At 35.7% G+C, this 23,752-nt stretch overlaps 1 protein-coding gene across 1 annotated transcript; it reads right to left on the bottom strand.

The window, feature by feature from the left end:
* Positions 1-16,489: 16,489 nt before the first annotated feature.
* On the bottom strand, positions 16,490-23,465 carry LOC110101516 (cell division control protein 48 homolog C). The gene is made up of 10 exons (XM_020829439.2): positions 22,372-23,465; positions 20,533-21,140; positions 19,598-19,750; positions 18,645-18,761; positions 18,356-18,460; positions 18,022-18,087; positions 17,817-17,881; positions 17,537-17,738; positions 17,199-17,339; positions 16,490-16,911 (listed from the first exon to the last, which is right to left on the bottom strand). The coding sequence occupies exons 1-10, from the start codon at positions 23,315-23,317 to the stop codon at positions 16,864-16,866; spliced, it is 2,451 nt and encodes an 816-aa protein (XP_020685098.1). The 5' UTR covers positions 23,318-23,465; the 3' UTR covers positions 16,490-16,863.
* Between the last annotated feature and the right edge of the window lie 287 nt (positions 23,466-23,752).

Below are 23,752 nucleotides of genomic sequence, written 5' to 3'. Positions count from 1 at the left end.
GATATTTAAAATTTAAATTTCACCATTTTGTACTTAAAGCAGATGGTGGGGGAGTGATGATGAACCCGATCGAGAACCCATGCTTATGTCATCCTAGGCCATTATAGTCTCCGATCTACTTAGTCAGAGGAGATGGTCGACCCAACCTGATAAAAGGATCCTTAACAGCAGCCATAGGTTACGTCATCCAAGGGTACCTTACAGACCTGGGATGGATGTTTGCCTAAGCAGATAAATTTGAATCTATCTTAGCTAATAGAGAGCTTTGTGCTCTATCAACCGTATATTATTGATTCATTTTCAAGGATTTAGTATCATTAGGGAACATAAGAGCACTGACTATGACTGTAATATAGTGGTGTCATTTTGCTGCGACCACCTGGTTTAGAGGTTCCCGATCATAATTGTTTACTTGCGATGCAATTTAGAAGCAAAACCATAGGTGTGATGTCATTTGGTGGTAAAAACACTAGTTTGATGACATGTATTTTCCTTACTGGAAAGAGATAGCTTGAGAATAAATCATAGTGATATTCTCAACTAGACATTAGCTAATTGTGAGCTAAAATATTTTTTAAACTTATCTATCTCGAAATGCAATTATAGTGTCAAATAACACACTGGTGTGAAACCCTTTGCTTGAAGTGAAATTATAGTGTCAAATGACATACTACAGTGAAACCCTCTACTTATGCAAGAGGATGATTTTTTGAAGTGTAATTATAGTGTCAAATGACACACTAGAGTAAAACTCTTTACTTATGCATGAGGATAATTTTTGAAATACACTTATTATGTCAGATGACACACTTAAATGAAATCCTCTATATCCCACCAATGCATGCAAGAGGTCATTTTGAGATGCAATAGCAATGTCGAGGCATGTTATTATTGAGGTGACATGCTAGAATAAAATCCTCGGCATCCTACAGATGCATGCTTGGGGTCTTTTAGAATTCAATAGCAAAGTTGAGGCAACATGCTAGAAGAAAATTCTCGACATCCTATAGATGCATGCATAGAGGTTATCATTGGAATGCAGTAATAATGTCAAGTGACATGCCCATATAATACATTCTGCAAGTGATGATACATGCATATGCAATATGCTATCATGCAAATGCAATGTGCTTGTTATAATTTGATACATCTCGTGACACTGGATAACATATTTAAATGAATTTTCATGCATATTGTAATGCATGCATGAGGGGAAATTTAAGATATTTGTATGCAGTACAAAGAGTGTTTTGCATTTTTGAATGTAGCTGGCTACATAGGTGACGATTTTTAGGTGGCGTATTATTGTGGGGTTTGTTGACACCTTCTATATGCTTATACAAATACTATAAATCAGGTGGCATGACATCGTGCTTCAGCGGCCCATGGTCTTTACTACGGATTCTCTGCTTTTTTTTACATGTAAATAGTAGTATTGTCGCCTGACGATCATGAGATTACTAATTGCTCTAATGTGGACTCCATTTTCTCATTCTTTGGGAGGTTAGATCCACGAATCAATTGATCCTCATTTCGATTTGGTAAACACATCTAAATAATATGAGGTCTTTTTATGATAGATGATGTATTATAAAATTATGAGGCCAAAGGCTCGACTTATGTGTCATTATATTTCTTTATTTCTGACTCGTCATAGTGTAGGATGTTGAGTTGAGGGGCTTGACCTCGAAGTCTTCACTCAAACGATGTGGTAAATTTTTTGGAGCCTCGGTATTTTTGAAGAGATGATAGAACATTTTCTCTCTTTTTTTTTAACGTGCTCATTCTTTGATTCTATATAATCTTTAATAAAATCATTCGTCTTCTTAAGGGAACATGGGTGGTAGCTCACCACGCTATAACTACTAAGGATAGGGTTTACACCTTTATACTTGCATAGGGGTCATCAGCGACTTCGTCCACTGTGTCTGGGAGGATGGCAACTATGTTGACAGTGTCAAATACTGAGTCAAGGTTGATGTTAATGATACATGAGGCTCTAGGCATGTCGATAGAGGTAGAGGAAGCATTTCCTACTTTCCTTTTATTTTTTTTTCCTGAGAGATAATCTTCCTGATATGTGGTTTAAATCCCATATCCAACTTTCGGTCTACCTCATCCAGCACAAGGTATTTCACCCTCCATGTATGATGTGATTCTAACATATCAATCAACTAACCAAGTGTGGAAATAAAAATTTTAACACCTTTTTAGAGATCTCAAACATGAGGTTCCTTGGGAACACCACCTATATGCCAGTATTTTTAACCCCTCATGATGCTCCAAATTTAATTGCCTCTTGTTGTATCTGAACAGCAAGTTCACAAGTGGGAGCCAAGACCATGACAATTAGACCATCACCAAGTGCTAAAATTAGCTGAGCATTCACATCAATAATGACATGCAATAAATAAGCCAATGTCTTTCTCGATCATATTTCAATAATACAAAAACGTTACAACCCTTCATGGCCATTGGCCATCCTTGTGCTTGAATGGGTGTAGGTTCAATAAATCCATCTTTAATAACTTCATGCAAAACTATAATTTGCAAGAAAACTTTGTGATGTTTTTCCCTCAGGATTCATCATCCAAACTACAAACTGAAATGATTGAACTAAAAAAGCTAGATAGAAAGGCATTTGCATCAAAAGGAAAAGTACATCTTCCTTTACATCTCAAAGCAATTGATTTTGAGAGTAACGTGTGGGCATGGCTTACTGGATTGCCTTACAAGTAGGTACTTTATTCATCTAATCAATCTGGAGTCATGTCATTGCATCAATTGAAATAGAAAATATTGGTAATGTTTATTGGAGAGTGCCTGAGGAGATTTGATAATCTGATGCAAGTAAGTATCCATGTGTTCATAGACCAGATAAATATCCCTGAATGTCTTATGAGGTGGCATCATTATATCCTTCAAAGCAATGACATTCTCATGATGAAGGTGATGGAAACGTTTCACTTCCTCAATGTTTGAAGCGCATCGACACGATTTTAAATACATTAATAATTTTCTTGGTTGAAACCTTCTCATTTGTCTTCTTGTTCACAGAGGAATAAACAATCCCATATGCTCCCCAACCAATTGGATTGATCGACACAATCGACACATACTTTGTGTCAATCTCAAAGAGGATTTACAACATTACATTGTAATACTTTCTAGGATTCTCGGTGCCATTTGATGGATGAACTGCTCTAACCATTCCCTTTGATAGAAGTAGAAGAGAAAATTCTTGAAATGAAGCCCAACAATCAAGATGAATTGCCACCCAAAGTTGAGCAAAATGTATTCACAATTGAATAACTTGAATAAGAATCTTTTCTTCTATTTGAAGATCAAGCCTTCATGCAACCATCATAACTCCAAACTTCACGTAAAAATCCTAGTAAGATTCCTTCTCCTTACGATTTCATAAACCCTTAATAAGAGATATATTAATTCAATCACTGAACTTAAAAGTACTGATTCATCTCTCAAAGCAACCTTTATATTTTTTTTAGATGCAGTACCTCATATCATCTGGCTTTTTGATTAGTGAAAAAATTTTAAAACACTTAATAGAATTTGATTTGGCCAGGTGATTGGTCAAAGTTGGGGAGAAAAATAGACCGGACCCCTTTAATGTCAAGGCCGAGGATGAAGATTACGGCAACGTCCTGCGAAGAGGACGACGGGAAGTAGCGTGAGGCTCGCCGTCAATGTGTCAAGCTCCCCATCGAACGTTTGATCTACAATGTAAGGTAATGGCCGATCTGATTTTTTAAATTTTATTTTTTATAATAATAATTATTATTAGTATTATTAAGATAATAAAATTAAAAAAAAAATACACAATTTTACATTATTTTCATGCCAATTTCTCAAAATTCTTACAATTTATCTCGAAAACCGCATTGATTTATGTGCTTGACTTTTGTTGGATGATCAAAATTACAACACATTTTGAGTATTCTCGATGATCTAAAAGCTATATACGTACCCTTTTTTGAGTGAAGTCCAACCCTCTAAAAATTTTGTATTCAATATACCATGTAATGGTTAAATTGCTATATACATATTTATCAATGTATGTACACTTTTCCTTGAAATGTTTTGCCAAATCAGATCCAATGTTTGAGATCTGCACCTTCCAATCCAGCTCCCTCAACACATACACCACTAACTTCAACCCACCACCTGGCCTGATCAATTTCTTTTGAGTCTATCAAAATTATTTCATTGTTCGGAAAGTCGGATGCTATAAGGAACTGCATCTGAAGAAAATATAAGGGTCATTTTGGGAGATGAATCTGTACTTTTGAGTTATTTGATTGAACTAATATATCCTCATTAAGGGTTTAGGAAATTAGGAGGGGAAGGAATCCTACTAGATTTATTCGTGCAATTTGGAGTTGCAATGGTTGCATGAAGGCTTGATCTTGAAATAGAAGAAAAGATTCTTATTCAAGTTATTCAATTGGGAATACTTATTGCTCAACTTTTGGTGACAATTCATCTCGGTTACTGATTCACTAGAGAAAGGCTTCACTTCCAGAACTTCCACTTCCGCTTTTGTCAAAGAGAATGGCTAGAGCAATTGATCCATTAAATGACACTGTTAATCCTGGAAAGCATTACTATGTGATGTTGCAAAGCCTCTTTGAGGTTGACATAAAGTATGTGCCGATCAAGCCAATTGGTAGGGGAGCATATGAGATCGTTTGTTCCTCTGTGAATAAGGAGACAAATGAGAAGTTTGCAACTAAGAAAATTAGTAATGTATTTGAAAATCATGTCGGTGTGCTTTATACATTGAGAGAAGTGAAACTTCTCCGCCACCTTCATCATGAGAATGTCATTGCTTTGAAGGATATAAATTATGCCGCCTCATTAGACATTCATGGATGTTTATCAGGTATATGAACTCATGGATACTGACTTGCATCAGATTATTAAATATCCTCGGGCACTCTCCGATGAACATTTCCAATATTTTCTCTTTTAGTTGATGTAATGACTTGATTCCATAGAGAGCAAACAAAAAAAGGACCTACTTACAAGGCAATCCAACAAGCCATGAGAGTAAAGTGTGGGCATGGCCTGCTAGATCTCCATGAGAGTCATTTCATATTCTTAATCATTTGAAGATAGTTTGAACTCAAACCTAGGGAGTTTATCACTTGCATTAAAGTGAAGTTTAATATCAAAGTTTCGTACTTGAAAGCGAGGGAAGCTAGAGTAAATAATGTTAAAGTTGTGTTTGGTAGTCGGGAGGATAATTGTCTCACGATAAATTTATTTTTGGAGGAAATTATCTTAGCCATGCTTGGCACTGTAAACATGCTACATTGTTCCAAAAGGCATATTTGAGAGAATATTTTAGGCTTTCGGTCCAATTATAATGGGATGGAGCTTCTATCAGCTAGTCATAAACTTGGATGATACCTTCACGCTTGGAAAGTACCATGGGGCAATGCTAATTTTAGTTGGTATAGATCCAAACAATGGTATTTTCCTTCTCGTACTTGATATCATAGAGTTAGATTGCAATGAATCATTGTATTGATTTCTTCAATGCTTACATGTTATGTTGCCATTCCCCTTATAAATAACTAGTGTTTGATCGCAGATAGATACATACATGATTGCATAGGAATTTTTTCTAAACCATGCATATGTGTCTTAAGCACATATGAGAGAATTTAAAAAAGCAATACATGTCGTGAACATATCCTATAATATTTTTTTGTGTTAGAAGATGTACTTGGCCGGTCATCCAAATGATCCACATACTTTTGACGGATATATGACATATATTCAAAACGTACTTGACAACAATGGTTTATGGATCATGATCGATGTTAATAGATGGATATTAATTTATGACAATGACAACAATTACATCTAAGTCATCCAATGGAGTGTTAAAATGTGCAATGGAATTATCTATATAAGAAATGATTACTTTCCTATACTATAATGCAATTCTAATGTTTATGAAATGCCTATGACATGTTCAAGTTGAAGACAATAGTACATGTAATATATTCTCTCAAAGGGTGTACATAGGAGGCCAGGCGACTTCCAGAACCCATAAAAAACAATTTGAATGAGTTTTAAAAATTTTATATGTAAAAAGTAGATCATACATAGTTAGCTTCAATCCGAATGAGATATATGAATTTAGATGTGGAAAGTCATTAATCTATCACATACCATGTTTTCAAGTCATGAGTTGTTTAGCAATTTTACGTCGTAGCTATCATGACTTTATTTCACAGTACAACTCCAAGGAAAACTACGTGCGAACGTATTCCTCAGAATTTCACGACCTACATGATTTTGAAGAATAGGGATAGCACGATCCTTCCATAGACCTATTTCCACTAACTCCTCTAAATTATAGAAGGAGACTTGAAAGAGCTAGAACTAGACATTATAAAAACACCATGGACGAAAGAATCTCATATGTTTGTAGTGTTTGTAAAAATTTTTAACTAAAAAATTATTTTAAAAGTCCTAAAAAAGCAATCTCAAACGAAGTCTTAAGCTTCATTTTTTACAACTTTTTTATTACTTTTTAAAATTACTATTTAGTACAAAAAAATTTAGTTCAAAAATTTATATACTAAAAAACTATTGTAAAAAATACAAAAAAGCCTTACCAAACTGAACCATAATTACATGCATAATATGATCCTTCTAAAATTTTCCAAGTTTAGATTCTATTACTACTCGACGGAAAGAGTAAAGAAGGAAAATGTGGCAGATAAGGACGCAGATGGATCGAAATGCGGACGAGATTTTCAATTACTTTCCCAAATTAAAAGAATATAAATTTTACAAATAATTCCTAAATTTAGGTATTTTTTTTGAATATTAAATGAACTAACTTATGCTTTCTAAGCAGCATTAAAAATAGCTTAGTATTACAGGGGCGAATCCAGCTTCTTTTTTCAGGATGGGTAAAAAAAAATTTTTATGGGGGATGGGCAAAGATGCTTATGATTGATTAAATGAGGGAAAAAAATTTTTTGAGAGGGGACAAAATACCCGAAATACTCAAAATATTCCAAAATATCCCTCTAAAATTAAAAAAAAAAATTTTGAGGGGGATATATATATATATATATATATATATATATATATTTTTTTATTAAGTTTTTTTTTTTGTATTTTTATGAAAATACATCATCTTCTTCACCAACTTACCCTTACCATGTGGTGCTGCTTCTGTAGTTCTTGATCCATCTAAAAGGATGAAAGTTACTACCCCAAACATTGTTATCCTTGGTCTAATAAGTATTCAGATCATCCATAGCTTTAAAGGATTACATGAGAGGCTCAAAAGAGGAAAAGGGAGGACGAGATAGTGAAGATTGGTGAAATTATTATGTGCAGTAATCAGACGCTATTTAGAGATGAATCAGGATACGTTATGTCATCATTTTGTTGTGTACCGCAGCTGTGTACTAGGTGACATTGTACATCCTGATTCATCTTCGAACGATCTGATGATCACACGTAATAATTTCTCTCCTATGAGTTCTTAGAGGCTTCAAAACTACCAATAACTTGAATTCTCATCAGACAAGGAACCTTAATATTTGCGATAGTGACCTTCATTAGCGTGGAGAGGATGGCAACAGGAGCACAATACTAAAAAACTGTTTTAGAAAACAGTAAAAAGTTGTCCCAAATAAAATCTTAATATTCAATAAAAATATTTAAATGTGAGAGTTTTTTGCATAATTTTTATTTTTTGGGAATGTAATTGAGAATCGCCCAAGCATCCGATCCCATTCATGTATTTATTCTGCCATATTTTTATTCTTTACTCTTTCCGTCGAGCTGTAGTAGAATTTAAATGGAAAAATTTTCAAAAGGATCATATTAGGCATGCAATTAACAGAAAAGAACCTTCAATCATTGCCAGCTACCGAGGACAACTAGAGGGGAGATTATTCTGTGCGGACACGTGTCTGGATGAGAGAACCGTCCGGTTTCGCGCTCGAGTATTGAGAACGGAACGACGTAAATTTTTTAGGAGGAACGTGACGTATTTTTATTAATCTTCGGATAAATCCGGACCCGCACGTAATAATTTTTCTAGCAAGAGAGGGAAAACAACCTTTCCAACTACACGATAGAAACAATCAACCATGTCACGTACCTTATGTGGATGTAGGTCCATATATGTAAAAAAAATCATATTTTATCAAAAAAGAAATACTTTTAAGATAAAAAAAAATAACAACAAAAAGAAAGAAAACAATTTAAAACTTGAAAAAATAACAATAAATTACAGTCGGCTGGCTATCCTAATTAGCTTTCAGTCGTCCATTTAACGAACTTTTATTACATCCAGTGAACATACGCTCCTCTACGTTCGGTTTTAGACCAAAACAGCGCAATACCGAGTTTTTTGAAAAAACTCGGTACAACTCGGTACTCGGTATTGCGCTTTTTTTGGCCAGAACCGAACGTAGAGGAGCGTACGTTCACTGGGTAAAAAAAAAGTTCCCATTTAACACAGAGTGTAAATACCAAAAAAAAAAAAAACACGATTGGTCGGATTGTATATATTATTGAATTTTTTTTATATATATTTATTGCTGCTATTAATAATAATACCATACCGATTTCTAAAATTTGCACTCCTCTATGTCATCGCGCTTGAATGGTCAAACCTCAAAAATTCCTATAAAAATAAAACTTTAAAATTTTTTATCAGGGAGAAAAATGGCCATTCTTTCCATTTTAGAGAACAATCTAATTAACCGGCTTTGTACTCGAATGGATCACAAAATCCCTCCTTCAAGATCTTTCTTGCCATGCTCTTTAACAATTTGGAGGAGATCAGTTGGCATAAATCTATTTAGCATAAGCATCATGCCCTTGGATACTCTTGCTATGCTTAGATGACTATAATCGAGAAGTTCAAATGTGCGAATTTGCTTATTAAGATATACATTCCAGTTAATCCATCCTGCACCCTCAGCCAAAATGCTCAGGAAACTCATAAGCATTTATTTTTTTGATTGTGATTACACATTATTGGTAATCAACTCTATTCTGCGTGTATTAGAAGGGTTTCTTTTAAGGCTTAAATTACTTCAAGTTTATGAATTTGTGGATGACTTGCAACAGTTTAGCAGTGGGGAAAAAAATTCAGCTACCTTGCAGTCGCTTGCTCCGTTTATCATTTATGGAAGGAACAGAATTCTCGACGTTTCTCTGATCGGAATTCTCAACCAAAATACGTGGTATTCCTAATCTAGGAGAGACTTACAAACATGTCTTAGACCATGAGTGCTGGAAAAATATAGAAATTGATGAAAATGCTCTCTTTGCATTTTAGGAGTGTTTGGTGCAGGAGATTTTGATGGAAGTCTTAATAGTAAATAATCAATATAGGTTTGAAGTTTGAATTGAAGTCTTTGTACAAGATTAATAGCCTCTTAAAATAATTTTACCATAGATTGCATCTACTTCACATACAGCATCTTTCCATCATTAAGGATTTGAAGAATATTTTTATATTTCTTGATGATAAAAATAAAACTTTATTGTTATTGTGGAATTCACCTCCATGGTATACAGTCATCTTAGAGGGCAACAAAAAATTACTTCAAAACATGTGATTGTTAAACTTATAGGTATAGGAGATGAAAAACTTGGTTAGGGATTGGTTGGGGCAGGCTCAGAATAATGAATAAAATACCTACATCTAGAAGTAAATCGATGAGCAGAAATGAGACTGATTTCTATAGCAAAAAACTACAAATCAAAAGAAATTATATGATTTCAATCAAGTACAACCACTAGGAGGATAGGAAACAAATACAAATAAGGATGAAATAGATTATGTCGATTTTCTTTCTATGTTTGATGGAGACAACTGAAAAAAAGTGGATTTTAAACTCAGCTAGCTAATATCATACGTGTTCTGACACAAAAATATATTTCACTTATAAGTCTCATTTTGATGCTTAATTTATTTAGAGGAAAAAGTCAGCATGCAAGATTGCTAGTTCTAGCATTATAGCAGAGGACGCATGGCAATGTGCCTATGACATTTTGAGAGAAAAGTATGCACCATGTTTGATGAAGAATCAATATCTTACAAGAACAAGTTAAATATTCTGTAGTGGTCAAAAGAAATTCTATAGAAATTTTGTTTTTTCCTGGGGTTGCGGAAACGCACAAGCACCCCACATGCTTAACAACTAATTTGGAATGTTGGATGTAAGAAAATGAAGTTTCATTCAGATGAAGAAGTTTTGCTTCTAATTAGAAATGCAAATTAAAAAGCTAACACATTGGCCCCTCACCCAAATAGATTCTCCAAATTGCAAAAGGAAAATACAATTAAATCATGGAGTCGAAACTAATGTTTATTAGGACAAAAAAGTCTTCTTAAAAAAAAAAAAAAAAAGGGTGCGGCTCTGCTAGGGTTTCCGATTTTTTTTCCCTGCTGAGCTTCTCCTCTTCCGCCGCCCCTCCGGCTCTGCCGGAGGTTACACTGCATGGAGGCCTCTCTTCTCTCCTCCAGTTCCCCCCCCCCCCTTTCTTCTTCTGCAGCTGCTGCTCCGGTCTCTTTGCGCAACTGGAACCAAATATTTGCTCCGGATTCCTCATCTGCTCCCAAAGTCTTCAACTTTTCGAATCATCCTTCGGAGCCGGAAAATATTCCTTTTTCAAGTGATAAGCTTGCTAAAGGAGGTGATGACTGGAGTCTGTGTCTTGTTGGCTACTCTATTGGTCGGAGGCCCTTTTATGAAGCTTTGCTGGGAGCGATCAACAAAACGTGGACTCTAAAAGGTTCTCTGCAACTCCTCTCGTTAAGTGATGGCTTTTTCCTTTTGCGTTTTTCTTGTGAAGAAGATTATGATATGGCTTGGTCAAAAGGTGTGTGGTTTTTGCTTGGTAAACCCTTTGTTCTTCAAAAGTGGCACCCTAAATTCAAACCTAAGAGAGAAAACTTCGCCACAGTTCCTATCTGGGTTAAAATCCACGATCTTCCCCTTGCTTGCTGGAACTCGGAGGGTATCTCGAGAATAGCCAGCAAGATTGGGGTTCCTCTAGCTGCTGACCACCTCACGGAGCAAAAAACTAGGCTCACCTTTGCTCGGGTTTGTGTACTCGTTGACTGTAATGCTACTTATCCTGATGTTATCAAAGTTTCTCTGGACGGGGATATAGTAGAGTTGAAGGTTCAATATGAATGGAGGCCGGTGCCTTGTGATCATTGCAAATCTCTTGTCCACTATTCTTCTTCATGTCCTCAGAATCCTAAATCTGCTGAGAATGATCAGGTGAACAATTTCCCCAAAACCCGTGGAAGAAGTTTCAGTAAGAAACCTACCAATCGTTTTCCATCGAGACCCCCTACAAACAACAGACCTCCCCGGTCGGATTCCAGACCTAAAGATTCTACCATTCCATCTATTGCTGGTCCCTCCACTATTCCCACTTCACCTAAGCATTTGAATAGTATTGGACAACCTTTACATTATCAAGCTCACTCTCCTCCTCCTTCGACTTCCAAAGTCATTCCTCAGTCTAATTCTTTGGCTGAGGATTTGCCGTCCAGTATGCTTCCCAATGTGGAACCAGCCAGCAATATCATTGTGGAACCTGTGACGGATTCTACCGTTGCAAATATTCCTAATCTCAACATTCCTACTGAAGAAATCTCTGATTCTTCATCCTCTATGATGAACATTACCCACAAACAATCTACAGCCATTACCTCTCCTAACAAGTTTGAGATTTTAAACTCTCAAATTGATTCTGATCAGCAGGATGATTTGGTGTCCGGTAAAGATTTTGTTGGTAATTCTCATAAGCAACCTGGGAAAAGCAAGAAGCAGTCAATGTTAGAAACATCCAAAAAGTCTGCTAAGGGAAAGCAGAGTAAAAAATCCCAATCTCAAAATACTTCTTAATGTCTTTTCCTAACATTGGAGTTTGGAATGTTAGAGGCTTTAATAAGCTTGAAAAAGTTTTAAGTTGTAAAAGGCTTATTTCTTCTCTTAAGCTGGACATGCTCTGTTTGTTAGAAACTCGCATTCATGCGTCTTCTCTGGTGGAACCCTTTTTTGATTCGGCTCATTCTTTGTTTCCGAATGAAGCTAGTTTTAATAATTTTAACCTCTCTTCCTCTGGTAGGATATGGGTTAAATGGAATTCTGGTAAGCTTGCTTTTTCTCCTTCTCTTGTGACAACACAATTAATCAATGGGATTGTTACTGTGGGTAATCAAAACCCCTTTCAGTTATCTTTTGTTTATGCGGCTAATGGCTCTTCTGAAAGGAAAGATCTTTGGACTTCTATCAGTCAAGTGGCTCCCTCTACTGATCTACCTTGGGCTGTACTGGGGGACTTTAATTGTTGTCGCTACGCCAATGAGAAATTTGGTGGCTCTGCTCTCCATCATTCTAGTCTGGTTGATCTCAATTCTATGATTTTTGCTAATAATTTGATGGATTTGCATTCTGTGGTAACTTTTTTACTTGGTATAATCAGCAAGCTAATAATCCTATTTTTATTAAATTGGATCGTGCTCTTGTCAATGATGATTGGGTGAAGAAATTTTCTTCTTCTTTCTGCTCTTATCAGAGCCCATCTTGCTCGGATCACTCTCCGATAATTTTACATTCAGGGGTTTCCTCTACCTCTTATCACCGATTCTTATTCAAGAATTTCTGGGCTAAGCATGATAAGTACTGGTATTTTCTTTTAAATGCTTTTTCTCTGCCGATTACTGGGAATCCTTTATCCCATTTTTGTAATGTTCTAAAACGTCTGAAAGGTGATATTAAACATCATGATTGGGCAAACTCTAATTCTTTAGATGTTCAGCTTGATGCCCTTCATGTCAAACAGCAGAATCTTCTGAATATCCTTCAAAATTCTCATCTGGATGATGCTCTCAATGTTGCTCTCAAAGACAAATTTACAAATTTCTGAGGTTACTTCTAGGAAGGCTAGTTGGATTATTCAGAGAGCTAAAATTAATTGGCTTCATCATGGAGAAGATGATCTAAAATTTCTGTATGCTAAAATTAGAAGTAGAATGGGAAGTTCTAAATCTGTTGTTAATTTATTTTCCTGTAATCCTACTTCTGATAAGAAAGAGGTGATTAATTCTATTATTGGGCATTTTCAGGAACTTTTCAATCCTCTTCCTTCTTCGTATAGGAATGTGGATGTTTTTCCCATAGGGTCTATTGTTCCTGATTTCTACACTAATTTGCTTACTGCCCCGATTTTAGATGATGAAATTAAGGTTGCAGTTTTTAAAGGCTCTTCTAAATCCTCTCCTGGCCCTGACGGTTTCAATTATTACTTTTATAAATATGGATGGCATATCATTGGTCCGTTGGTGTGCAAAGCCATCAGATTTTTCTTCTTAAAAGGATTTCTTCCTAGTGGGATCAAAGCTACTGCACTTGCTATCATTCCCAAACATCGAAATGCCACTTCTATCTCTGATTATAGGCCGATTTCTTTATGCAATACTCTCTACAAAATTATTGCCAAAATTATTGCAATAAGGATGAAACCTATTATGCCTCTCATTGTTAAAGACACTCAAGCCGGTTTTGTGAAATCGAGAATATCCACTGATAGTATTCTTCTTGCTAGTGATATCCTTTCTTTGGTTAATAAGAGAGGTTTTGGTAACATTTTTTGTGCCAAGATTGATATCAAAAAAGCCTTTGATTCGGTCTCCAGAGAATTTTTACTAGCACATATGTCTCAAAAAGGTTTCCCTAAACCTTTTATCCAATGGATTAAGGCTTGTATTACAAATGTTAATTTTTCTGTAGTAATTGAAGGTGCTTTGGAAGGTTATTTCTCTTCATCTGCAGGGCTAAGGCAAGGTTGCCCTATCAGCCCTTATTTATTTTGTTTGGTCATGGATGCCTTTTCTAATCTTTTGGAAGAGAGAGGTTTTAAAGGTTTTAAAGATGGTGATTATCACTTATCTCATCTTCTTTATGCGGATGATGTTTTAATTATTGGAGAGGCTACTGTGGAGAATTGTTTAACACTTTCAGCTATTCTTAATGAATTTGCAGCTGCCTCGGGTTTGCATATTAATTTTGAAAAGTGCTCTGTTATGTTTTCAAAAAATCAAAGAAATCAAGATAGATTGTGCCAAGCTCTCTCTATCTATAATGTTGCATCAAAGATCACATACCTTGGCATTCCTATCTCCTTCTATAGGTTGAAGGTCATTGATTTCCTACCTTTGATGGATAAGTTGAATAAGAAATTTACAGGTTGGAAAGCTAACCTATTATCTCTGGCCGGGAGACTGCAATACTTAAAGTTTACTATTCAAAACACAATAGCTTATTGGATCAGAGGTTCCATCTTACCTAAGACTGTTATTAAGTTTTTTAAGAAAGCTTGCTCTAAATTTTTATTCTTTGGAGACATTACTAGCTTAAGCAAACTGCATATGATATCCTGGGATACTGTTTGCAAGCCTATACTGAAAGGGGGTTTGGGCATTCCTTCTTTATGTGCTCTTACTCATGCTTTTAACTGCTCTGTCATTTATCGGATGTACAATTGTAACTCTCCATTATCTGACTGGTTAACTGCTCATTATACGTCTCCTTGGCGTCCTCCATCTTCCGATGCAAGCAAATTTTGGATGTCTGTCTGTAAGACTGCTGTTTTGACAAAATCAAATTTTAAGTTCATTATTACACCTAATGCTCCTATTTCTGTTTTTTGGGATCATTGGTGTAATAACTCTTCTCTAGCGGATTTGGGGGGAGATGTATTACTGGATAGCTTTTCTTATCCTCTCCTCAAGAATTATATATCTGATTCAAATTGGGTGTTGCCAAATGATATTCCTATGAATATAAGAACTGCTGTTTGTAGAAACGAGATTCAACTCAACTCTTCTGTGTGTTTACTCTGGAAACACTGTGAGAAGCCTAAATTTTCAGATTTCCTGCTGGATTGCTACAGTCATTTGACTGATTGTAGCTGGTATAATTATGTTTGGCACAAAAAGAACATATTGAAACATTCGGTTTATGTTTGGCTTGCTCTTGTTGGGGGTTTGAAAACTCAGGATGCCTTAAAACTAAGATCTATTTATGTGCAAGAAAATTGCTCTCTCTGCCATTATGCTCCTGAAACTGTGAATCATCTTTTCTTTGAGTGTTCCTACTCTTTTTCGATACTGAATTCTCTTATCCCTGGTTCGAAGAACTTTTTCTTTAGACCTACTATTCTGCAACTGTGTCAATGGGTGGAAAATGAATTTTCTTATTCTCAATACTTTAGGAATTTTTATTTCCTAATGATTTGCTGCATCATTTATCAACTTTGGAGAGAAAGAAATTGCAGAAGATTTGGTAATGAGTTTCAGAGCTCTTCCTCTCTTCTTTATCTTATAAAAAGGCTGATTATTGAGAAAGTCTCTAGGTGGAAAAATTCTAATGAGCTACTGGAGAATTTCTGATTGCTGGCTTGGTATATTTTTGCTGCTGCTGTTCTTGTTTTTGCTGGTTTTTTGTGGTTATAATCAGAGATATGATGATACACCGTTGCTACTCTCTGTTATTTCTCTCCCTTGGAGGGCCTTCGGGGCAACCAGGGATATGCTGTTTTTTGTTGATAAAAGCCTGAGCCCTGATTATATGGATGCTGGAGCACTTTTGGAGATCTTTTTTTGCTGCTGCTGCCTTGTTTCTTTTGGCTTTCTTAATTTTACAGGCTCTTTCTTGCTGGATGCTGGATGCTGGAGCACTTTTGGATGATTATTCTACCTGCCAGTTTTTGCTTAGTCCTGGATTGTTGCTGCTCGTGGTTTTTGTTACAAGAGTTCTCTCGATCGTGTTCAAGTTTTGATCTGCGAATTTTATGTTGTTTTTGTTATTGTATTTGGGTGGTATAGTTGGGGTTTTTTCGGACTTTGCATAAGGTTTTGTTTTTTCTGCTTATGCAAGGTTTAGTCATTTAATTTTACATTTATTCTTGTAACTCTTTTCATTTGAAATATATGGGCTTTGGCCCCAAAATTTCCCAAAAAAAAAAAAAATACAATTAAATAGAACCCTTAGATCTCATGAGAAACCATCAATAAGAGAAAGTATCTTGCCACTAAAAGGAAGGGAAATAAATGCTTTAACATATGCAATATTGGAAATTCTCTGATTTTTACAAAGAAATCATTTCAGCATCAAAACAGACTTCTAAAACATTTATGCGAACTACATTTCACATCATTTTATCAATCTTTTCAGCCAACCAATTCTAACATTTTTCACAAATTAGCAGTCATCATCATTGGTAAATACACAAAAGCATTGGTTAGCTTAGCAAAGGTGACTCCTAACTAGAGCTGAGAAAATTTGAAGATGAGGCCACATAAAATGAAGCTCAATAAGACAACAAATTAAAGAATATCATAGACAGGAAGAAGATCACCGACGTCTACAATTTGCAGAGGAAGAGCAATGGATCACAGCCAAACAGGCATAGAAGATAAGAATAGGTTGGTACAAATAATTCATAGGGAAGAAAATGATAATTGATGTAGAAGGAAGAATGCTAAACATGGAAATATACAAGGTTTCCGATAACCACTGCTTTTAAATGTTTTCCTAATTATACAACTATGTCCACAAAAAGGAAAAAATAGATAATCTAAAATACTAGAAAGATTTTACAAAGCATGTAGAAACAACATCTTGATGGAACTTTTCATGATCAGCTCAATAAAAATAATAGACCTTTAAAACACTCCATGCTAACAAATTTAGCAGAACTAACCTACAATTTCACACTCTTAAGTAAAAAATATTGTGCTTATCAAGTTGATTTGAGGGTCTCATCTTATGCTGTTCTGAAGTTCTGTGACAAGGCCTCATAGTAACGCCTTTGCTGCAACGTACAATAACAAAAGGAGGGAGAACAAGTTTAGAATTTGTTTAATGAGGTTCAACATGGCTAGCCAAATAAAATCAATATAAACAAAAATAAGAGGCCCAGAAACAATGAAAAAAGAAGACAAATGTCAAAGAGCGTCCTTCTACAGGTTAGTTCTGAACTAAATTGGGACAACATAATAATATGGGACTAAATTAACTATACACGAATAGTCTGAGGTCGCTTCAAAGATTTTTTTGATTAAAAAAGGTAAATGTACAAGTTATTTCTCTTTTTAATACCTGCTCTGAGACTGATGGGATAATCTTTTCAAGAGCCTTCTCAAAGTGTGATGTCTTGATCATCAATGGTTCATCATATGAAATCCCTTGGTCCACATACATTTGTTTCTCCTCCTTAACAGTCATGGCTGCTTCATTCACCTGTTATAGAAGGAAAAAAATTGCAAGCCAATTGAAGCATAAAAATGATGATGGTAGCTCCCAACATTAGTAGCAAGTGTGTAAACAAAAATCTATTTGAATTGATGTTGTGGTGGAAGAGGCAATTATGTCAGTCAACATGCCCTGCTATATTATAAATGTGTGATTTTTATTATACATATACAATGCAACCTTACCAAAGCTGCAAGATCAGCCCCAGATAGATTCATGCAAGCCTCTCTAGAGGTAAACACATTGTAATCAAAATCTGGAGAAACGGGCTTCTTGCGAGCAAGTGCTTTTAAAATCAAACCCCGTTCATCAGCGCTCGGAAGTGGAACATAAAATAGCCTTCCAAATCTACCAGGCCGTAGAATAGCAGGGTCGATCACTTCAAGCCTGACATATCATTTATAAGTGGAAGTCTAGAAGAAACATTAATTGAACCAAATAAACTTCAATAATAAGCAAGGACACCTATTTGTAGCTCCAATGACATAAACACCATGCCGCTGATCAGCACCATCTAGTTCTATAAGCAGCTGCATTTAAAAAAAAAAAAAGTTATCCAAGCATAAACATGAAATTTAAACAGAGACGCAAGTAACATCATTTAATATATGCCACACAAGAATACAATGGCATGCTATATCCACAAGAAAACAAACATAAAAAAAATAACCTGATTCAGGGCCCGTTCCACAACCCAAGCACCCTCTCTTCCTCGCTTAGGTGTTAATGCATCCACCTTAAACAAATAAATAACACAAAATCAACATAACTATCACTCAAAATAGGATTTTTTTTTTTTTTTTACTTTTAGCATTTGATATTAGCTTTAGTTGTTACCTGATAAGTAACAGAAATCAATTAATCTTAATGTAACTAAACCCTAAACCTTAGATGGCACTATAATAAATTCAGTTCTGCTAGGACCAGCAATTGCAATACTAAGAACATAAAAAAGACTTCAACAAAGAATTGAAACAATTAAATGATAGGAATGAAGCACACACTTCATCAAAGAAAAGTATGCAAGGAGAACAAGTCCTTGCACGTCTAAATATTGTTCTAACTTCTTCCTCGCTTTCTCCAACATACTTCCTCAAAATTTCAGGACCCTGCATTTCATGGATACAAAGAAAACAATTATTTTCAAACTAAACAACTGTTCACTACCTGAAATGATTGGTCGATGAGCATTACGTACAAGATATTTTTTAAGTGCCAATTTTTCATATTAGTGATGCCACTTGTAAAAGAGCATCAAGAACTCAATGAAAACTTCAGACAGCTTACACGCACCTTAATGTGAATAAAGTTGGCACCAGCCTCATTGGCCACAGCTTTTGCAATCAATGTTTTACCACATCCGGGAGGTCCATAAAGCATAAAACCAACCTCCATGTCCACCCCAAGTTCCTGAAGATAACATAAACCAAACTTATGGGATTTTACTTGGAAGCAAAAATTTACATCCAATAAAACTAGTACCGAGAGCAAATGACAATTGAGATAAATTTCACCCCCTGTTGAGACCTTGCATTAGTAGGATCTCCATGCACAATATACGCCCCTTTTTTAATTCAATGTCGAAGTTAAGCTAGCATTCTTAGTAAAATATCAAGAAACTAGAAGATAGCCCGAACAAATCATTAATAAGCAAAGAATAAATATTTGACAAGAATGAGCTCGACATTTTGAAATTGAACGTTATCTAAAACATATGATCAAGTAAATCCTAAAAAGCCATAGAATCAAATGTTGGAAGTTTTAATGGCAATGATATCAATAATAATGACACAGTTTTTCCACATTCTCTTGCTACCTTGCATTATGAACTTCTATCTACAGGTTCATCCATAATGACTTCTATACCACTCAAAAGGCATCAAGTTCCAAATTAAGCATATGAATGGCCTAACTAAACAATCAGATGTTTTGACTTTCTTTTACTTCGAAATTCTTGTATTCTAAATAAAAAAGGAGGTACAAATATTCTGATACACCTCAATAAGTTTTAGCTACTAGCACATCCTTGGAACATACACATGCTCATGTCTAATCAATTAACATTTACAATCAGCAAGCAATAAAAATTGCAAGTCACTTGCATATATCAGCAAAATGAAAAACAAAGGCAGAAAAGTTTCCTATGCTACAAGTATAAGCAAAACTAGATGATGAATATGACACAAGTTTGTAGTAAAATGGTTTAGAGGTTTACATTCACCAAACTTTTTATTCATGTAGATTACCTCATAATCCTCTGGATGCTTTATGCGTTGAATAATGTAACGATTAAATGCTTTCCTCAATGAATCAAGGCCACCAACATCCTCCCATTTGATATTAGGAATCGAGGAAAATCCCTCTCTTCTAGTAGAGGGCTGGACCAATTTTGTAGCTTCCTGGAATAAGTAAAACAATAAGTCATTCTTGAACATAAATGACAGATGCATGAGCAACCTGAGCTGCATGGACTACATCAAAATGCTTTTTTTGTAATACATTTCCATACATAGCATTAAGCATAAGAGAACGAAGCCTAAAGTTTGCATAGGTTCAAAAATAAACTACATGTACAGCACATAACAATGTTCAGGGCACAACATATAAATTCTACACAGGCACACGAACTTTTATTACGTCCGGTGTAAGGACGTAGAGGAACGTCCGGTCGGAGGCAAAATTCCGCCAAAAAACTAGGTATTTGCTCGGTATTGCTAGGTATTATTTGATAATAACAAGGAATACCGCTCTGTGAAGACCAATACCGAGTTATACCGAGCTATACCGAGCAATACCGAGTTGTACCGAGTTTTTTCTAGGAAAAACTCGGTATATTTCCATACATAGCATTAAGCATAAGAGAACGAAGCCTAAAGTTTGCATAGGTTCAAAAATAAACTACATGTACAGCACATAACAATGTTCAGGGCACAAAGATATGTTATAAATTCTACACAGGCACACGAACTTTTATTACGTCCGGTCGGAGGACGTAATAATTGTTCCAGGCAAACACTCTCAAAGCCTTAAACAAATCATAATAGAAAAAAGGTGAATCATAAGACATATAAGGTAGAGAATTATTAATATCTTCCATGATACAAAATGTAAATTTTAATATACAATATACTAAAGCAGTGTGATTACTAAGTGTCAAGTTTAACACTTACGAATACTTTACCTCAAAGTCAAGCATAGTAATGCTAAGGTTCTCAATTTCTTCAGGCGACCACGGATGCCTCCACCAGTCAACATTTTCCTTAAGTTGAAGCCTTCTTTTATCTATTATTCTCTTCATAGCCAGATTACCAGCTTTACTCACCAATGCTGCCAAATCAGCACCAACAAAACCTGGTGTGAACCTGGCTATCAAGAAGCGATCAAATTTTCCCTCAATTCTAAGATTACGAGTCAGCACTGACAATATTTCTGCACGCGCATTTTCATCAGGGACACCTAAAGCTATCTCTCTATCAAAGCGTCCAGGTCTCCTCAGAGCTTGATCAATTGCATCGGGTCTGTTTGTAGCTCCAATTACAAGAACGTAACCAGACATTCTATTTGTTATTTTTTCAGATGCTTCTGGGCCATAATCACTATCAATTGCTCTCAGAATTTGCGGTGACTCATCCATGCAAGTCATAAGCTGTGTCACTATTCTACGTTCCATCTCCCTTTGTAAGTTTTCCCTCTTGGAAGCAATGGCATCTATCTCATCAATGAATACAATGGAAGGAGCAGTTCGGTATGCCTTGTTGAAAAGGTCACGTATGCTTTCTTCAGATGCACCTGAAATAACCACATTTTGCAGTTTGTTAAAAACCCATTAACAAAGGTAGAAAGATATTTCAGAAGTTTAGCATAATGTTCTTCATCCTACATTAAAAATACATGAACTACAAGATATATATACCTTATTTTGATAGCATGATGAAAGTTTAAGAAAAAACATTGGGACTGCAAAGTCAAATATGGCAGAAGCAATTCTCACGCTAGAGAAATTGTAAAAACTTAGGAATGAGAGAAAAATTTAAAGTTAACCATAAATAAGAGGGGTCAGGATTTGTTGAAAAGGGCCTAAATATGATCACAAATGCAGCTTTTAGAATGAAAAGGAAGAGTAATCATCATTATTAGCTTCATCTCAGTTATTTGTGGCATGCTTTATCAAATTAACCTTCTTTCATTCCTATTGAGATTACATAAGGTATTAACTCAAGTTTAGTGTCTGGCTAATGGTTTGATAAGATAATGCTTTATCAAATCAACATTGGGATTGCAACCCAAAAAATGAAAGCTCTAGCTAATGGTGAGGCGAGGCCCATCCTAGGCGGCAACTAGTTCAAAAATACATAAAAGACAAAAGACTATGCTAGAATTAAAATATTCTTCAAACAAGAAGCTAATCAAATATTCTTTACTAGGCATATTTCTAGATATTAATTTGGACAAATTAGCTTCAAAATTCATTATTTCATAAAAAAAAATGAATGAAAATTTTTATTTCAAACAAAAAAACATGAAAATCGGAGAACTAATGGACACTCATTACAAATGTGTTAGGTTAATTAAGTCAAAATGCGACTTTGAACTTGTCTCAAGCTTGATGTCATTAGAGAGCCTAAATTCATCTCAGACTTAAGTTCTCTAAGGGAGAGTTCAACCCATTCATTGAACTTACCACAAATTGAAATTGTCCAAGGGAGAGTTCAACTCATCAAAAAAAATAAGGCCATCTAAAAGAGAGTTCAACTTATCCAATAACTAAGGTTATCAAAAGGAGAGTTTAATTAGTCCGAGAACTATAAAGTAGTTCATAAAAGAGTTCAATTCACATGAATACATATAGGCTTTTTTAACAACTTGAAAGCTTGTAATGATGAATAATTGTGAAGCCTTGTTCTCTATTTGGAATCATAAAAGCAATTTGTATACCATTCAAGACAAAAATGTATATATTTTCTTCTGAAAATAGATTATTTAAAAGTAAATCAGCAAAAATAGTACAACTTCACTCTACCTGAGACACCAGAAATCACTTCAGTAGCAGAAATTTTGTAGAATGGCACGCCAGTCTCATTCGCAATTGCATAAGCAAGTTTTGTCTTCCCACACCCAGGCGGACCATGCAACAATATTCCGGCTGTCGGTCTCACCCCAAGCCTTTTGGGCAGCTCTGGATGGCACAACGGTACAATCACCTCCATCATCAAATCCTCCAAAACCATGTTAAGGCCTCCGAGATCCTGAAACCTCGGCCCTTCTCTCCCAGTCTCCCAACTCACAATTTTACTCCTATGATCACTGTCAATAGCTCCCAGACCCACTACAGGAGCCTCCTTCCCACTTCCCCCACCCTTTTTCATCGGGATCTCAATCTTCCTCTTCTCATCAGCAATTGCCTCAATCTCAAGATTCTTCTCCTCCTTCCCTTTTTTAAAGCTCTGCTCTGATTGTTTGACATACCTCTCCCGGAGCATGGATTTCGTCACGTCGAACTCCGGTTCAATATTCCCCTCAAAAGCAGCATCATCGGAAGTGGAAGTTGAATCATCTGACGATTCGGACTGCGAGGAAGGGGCGACCTGGTTTACTTGCAACAGGCGAAGATGCTTGGACTCTGCACGAAGGAGCCGCTCCTCAAATACGTCCTCCTTTCCACGCTTTCTGCGAGATGACCTCTCGCAATCGGAAAATGAGGACGATGAGGTGTTTCCTGCGGCGAGGGGTTTAGAATTACCATTGCGGATGTATTGTAATACTTCGCTGAGTCGGGCGGAGAATGGCCGGATCTTTATCCGAGCGTAGTCGGGGTATTGGTCGCGAAGGCGCTGAATGACGATATCTGGGTCAGGGGAGGCGTTTAGATTTAGGGTTTGGATGCGGCGAATAAGTTTGGATCGATCCATGACTGATGATGGGGAAAATGGCGAGCGACCGCCGCCGCGACCTATCCGCTTCCTCATCAGCGCGCGAAAGGTGGAAATTTACCTTCACAGCCAGCGAACTCACGTTGTTGCTTCCGATCAAAATGTCGTAACTTCCGATCCGACAGGAAGGGAAAGTCGTCGAAGGAGCAAAGTCGAACAGCCACGAATCTCTACACCTCCTGCGAAGCAAGGAAGCCGAACAGCAACAACGAAAAGAGAAATGAAAAGCAAACCCTAGACGTTATTATTGATTAACTTAATTAATAAAATTTAAAATATTAATAATTATGAAAATTAATTAAATAATTAATAGTATATTTTGTACATAAATTAATTATCAAATTTAAATTAATTTAATAATTAGTAATTTAATATTAATATAATTATCTTAATTTATATACCTTAAATACATATTATTAAATATATAATTTACAGTGTAAATAATAAATAATAGGTAACTTGTAATTAACA

Source organism: Dendrobium catenatum, unplaced genomic scaffold (assembly GCF_001605985.2).
Source record: "Dendrobium catenatum unplaced genomic scaffold, ASM160598v2 fragScaff_scaffold_847, whole genome shotgun sequence".
Classification (NCBI taxonomy): domain Eukaryota; kingdom Viridiplantae; phylum Streptophyta; class Magnoliopsida; order Asparagales; family Orchidaceae; genus Dendrobium; species Dendrobium catenatum.
This window is presented reverse-complemented; position numbering and strand designations above follow the sequence as displayed.

Excerpts from the sequence above, each read along its gene's own strand:
- LOC110101516 (XM_020829439.2), bottom strand. The coding sequence starts at position 23,317 with ATGAGGAAGCGGATAGGTCGCGGCGGCGGTCGCTCGCCATTTTCCCCA. Across the intron at positions 18,461-18,644 it reads CCAACTTTATTCACATTAAG|GGTCCTGAAATTTTGAGGAA; the intron begins GTGCGTGTAAGC and ends CATGAAATGCAG. Across the intron at positions 16,912-17,198 it reads TCCCATCAGTCTCAGAGCAG|CAAAGGCGTTACTATGAGGC; the intron begins GTATTAAAAAGA and ends TGTACGTTGCAG.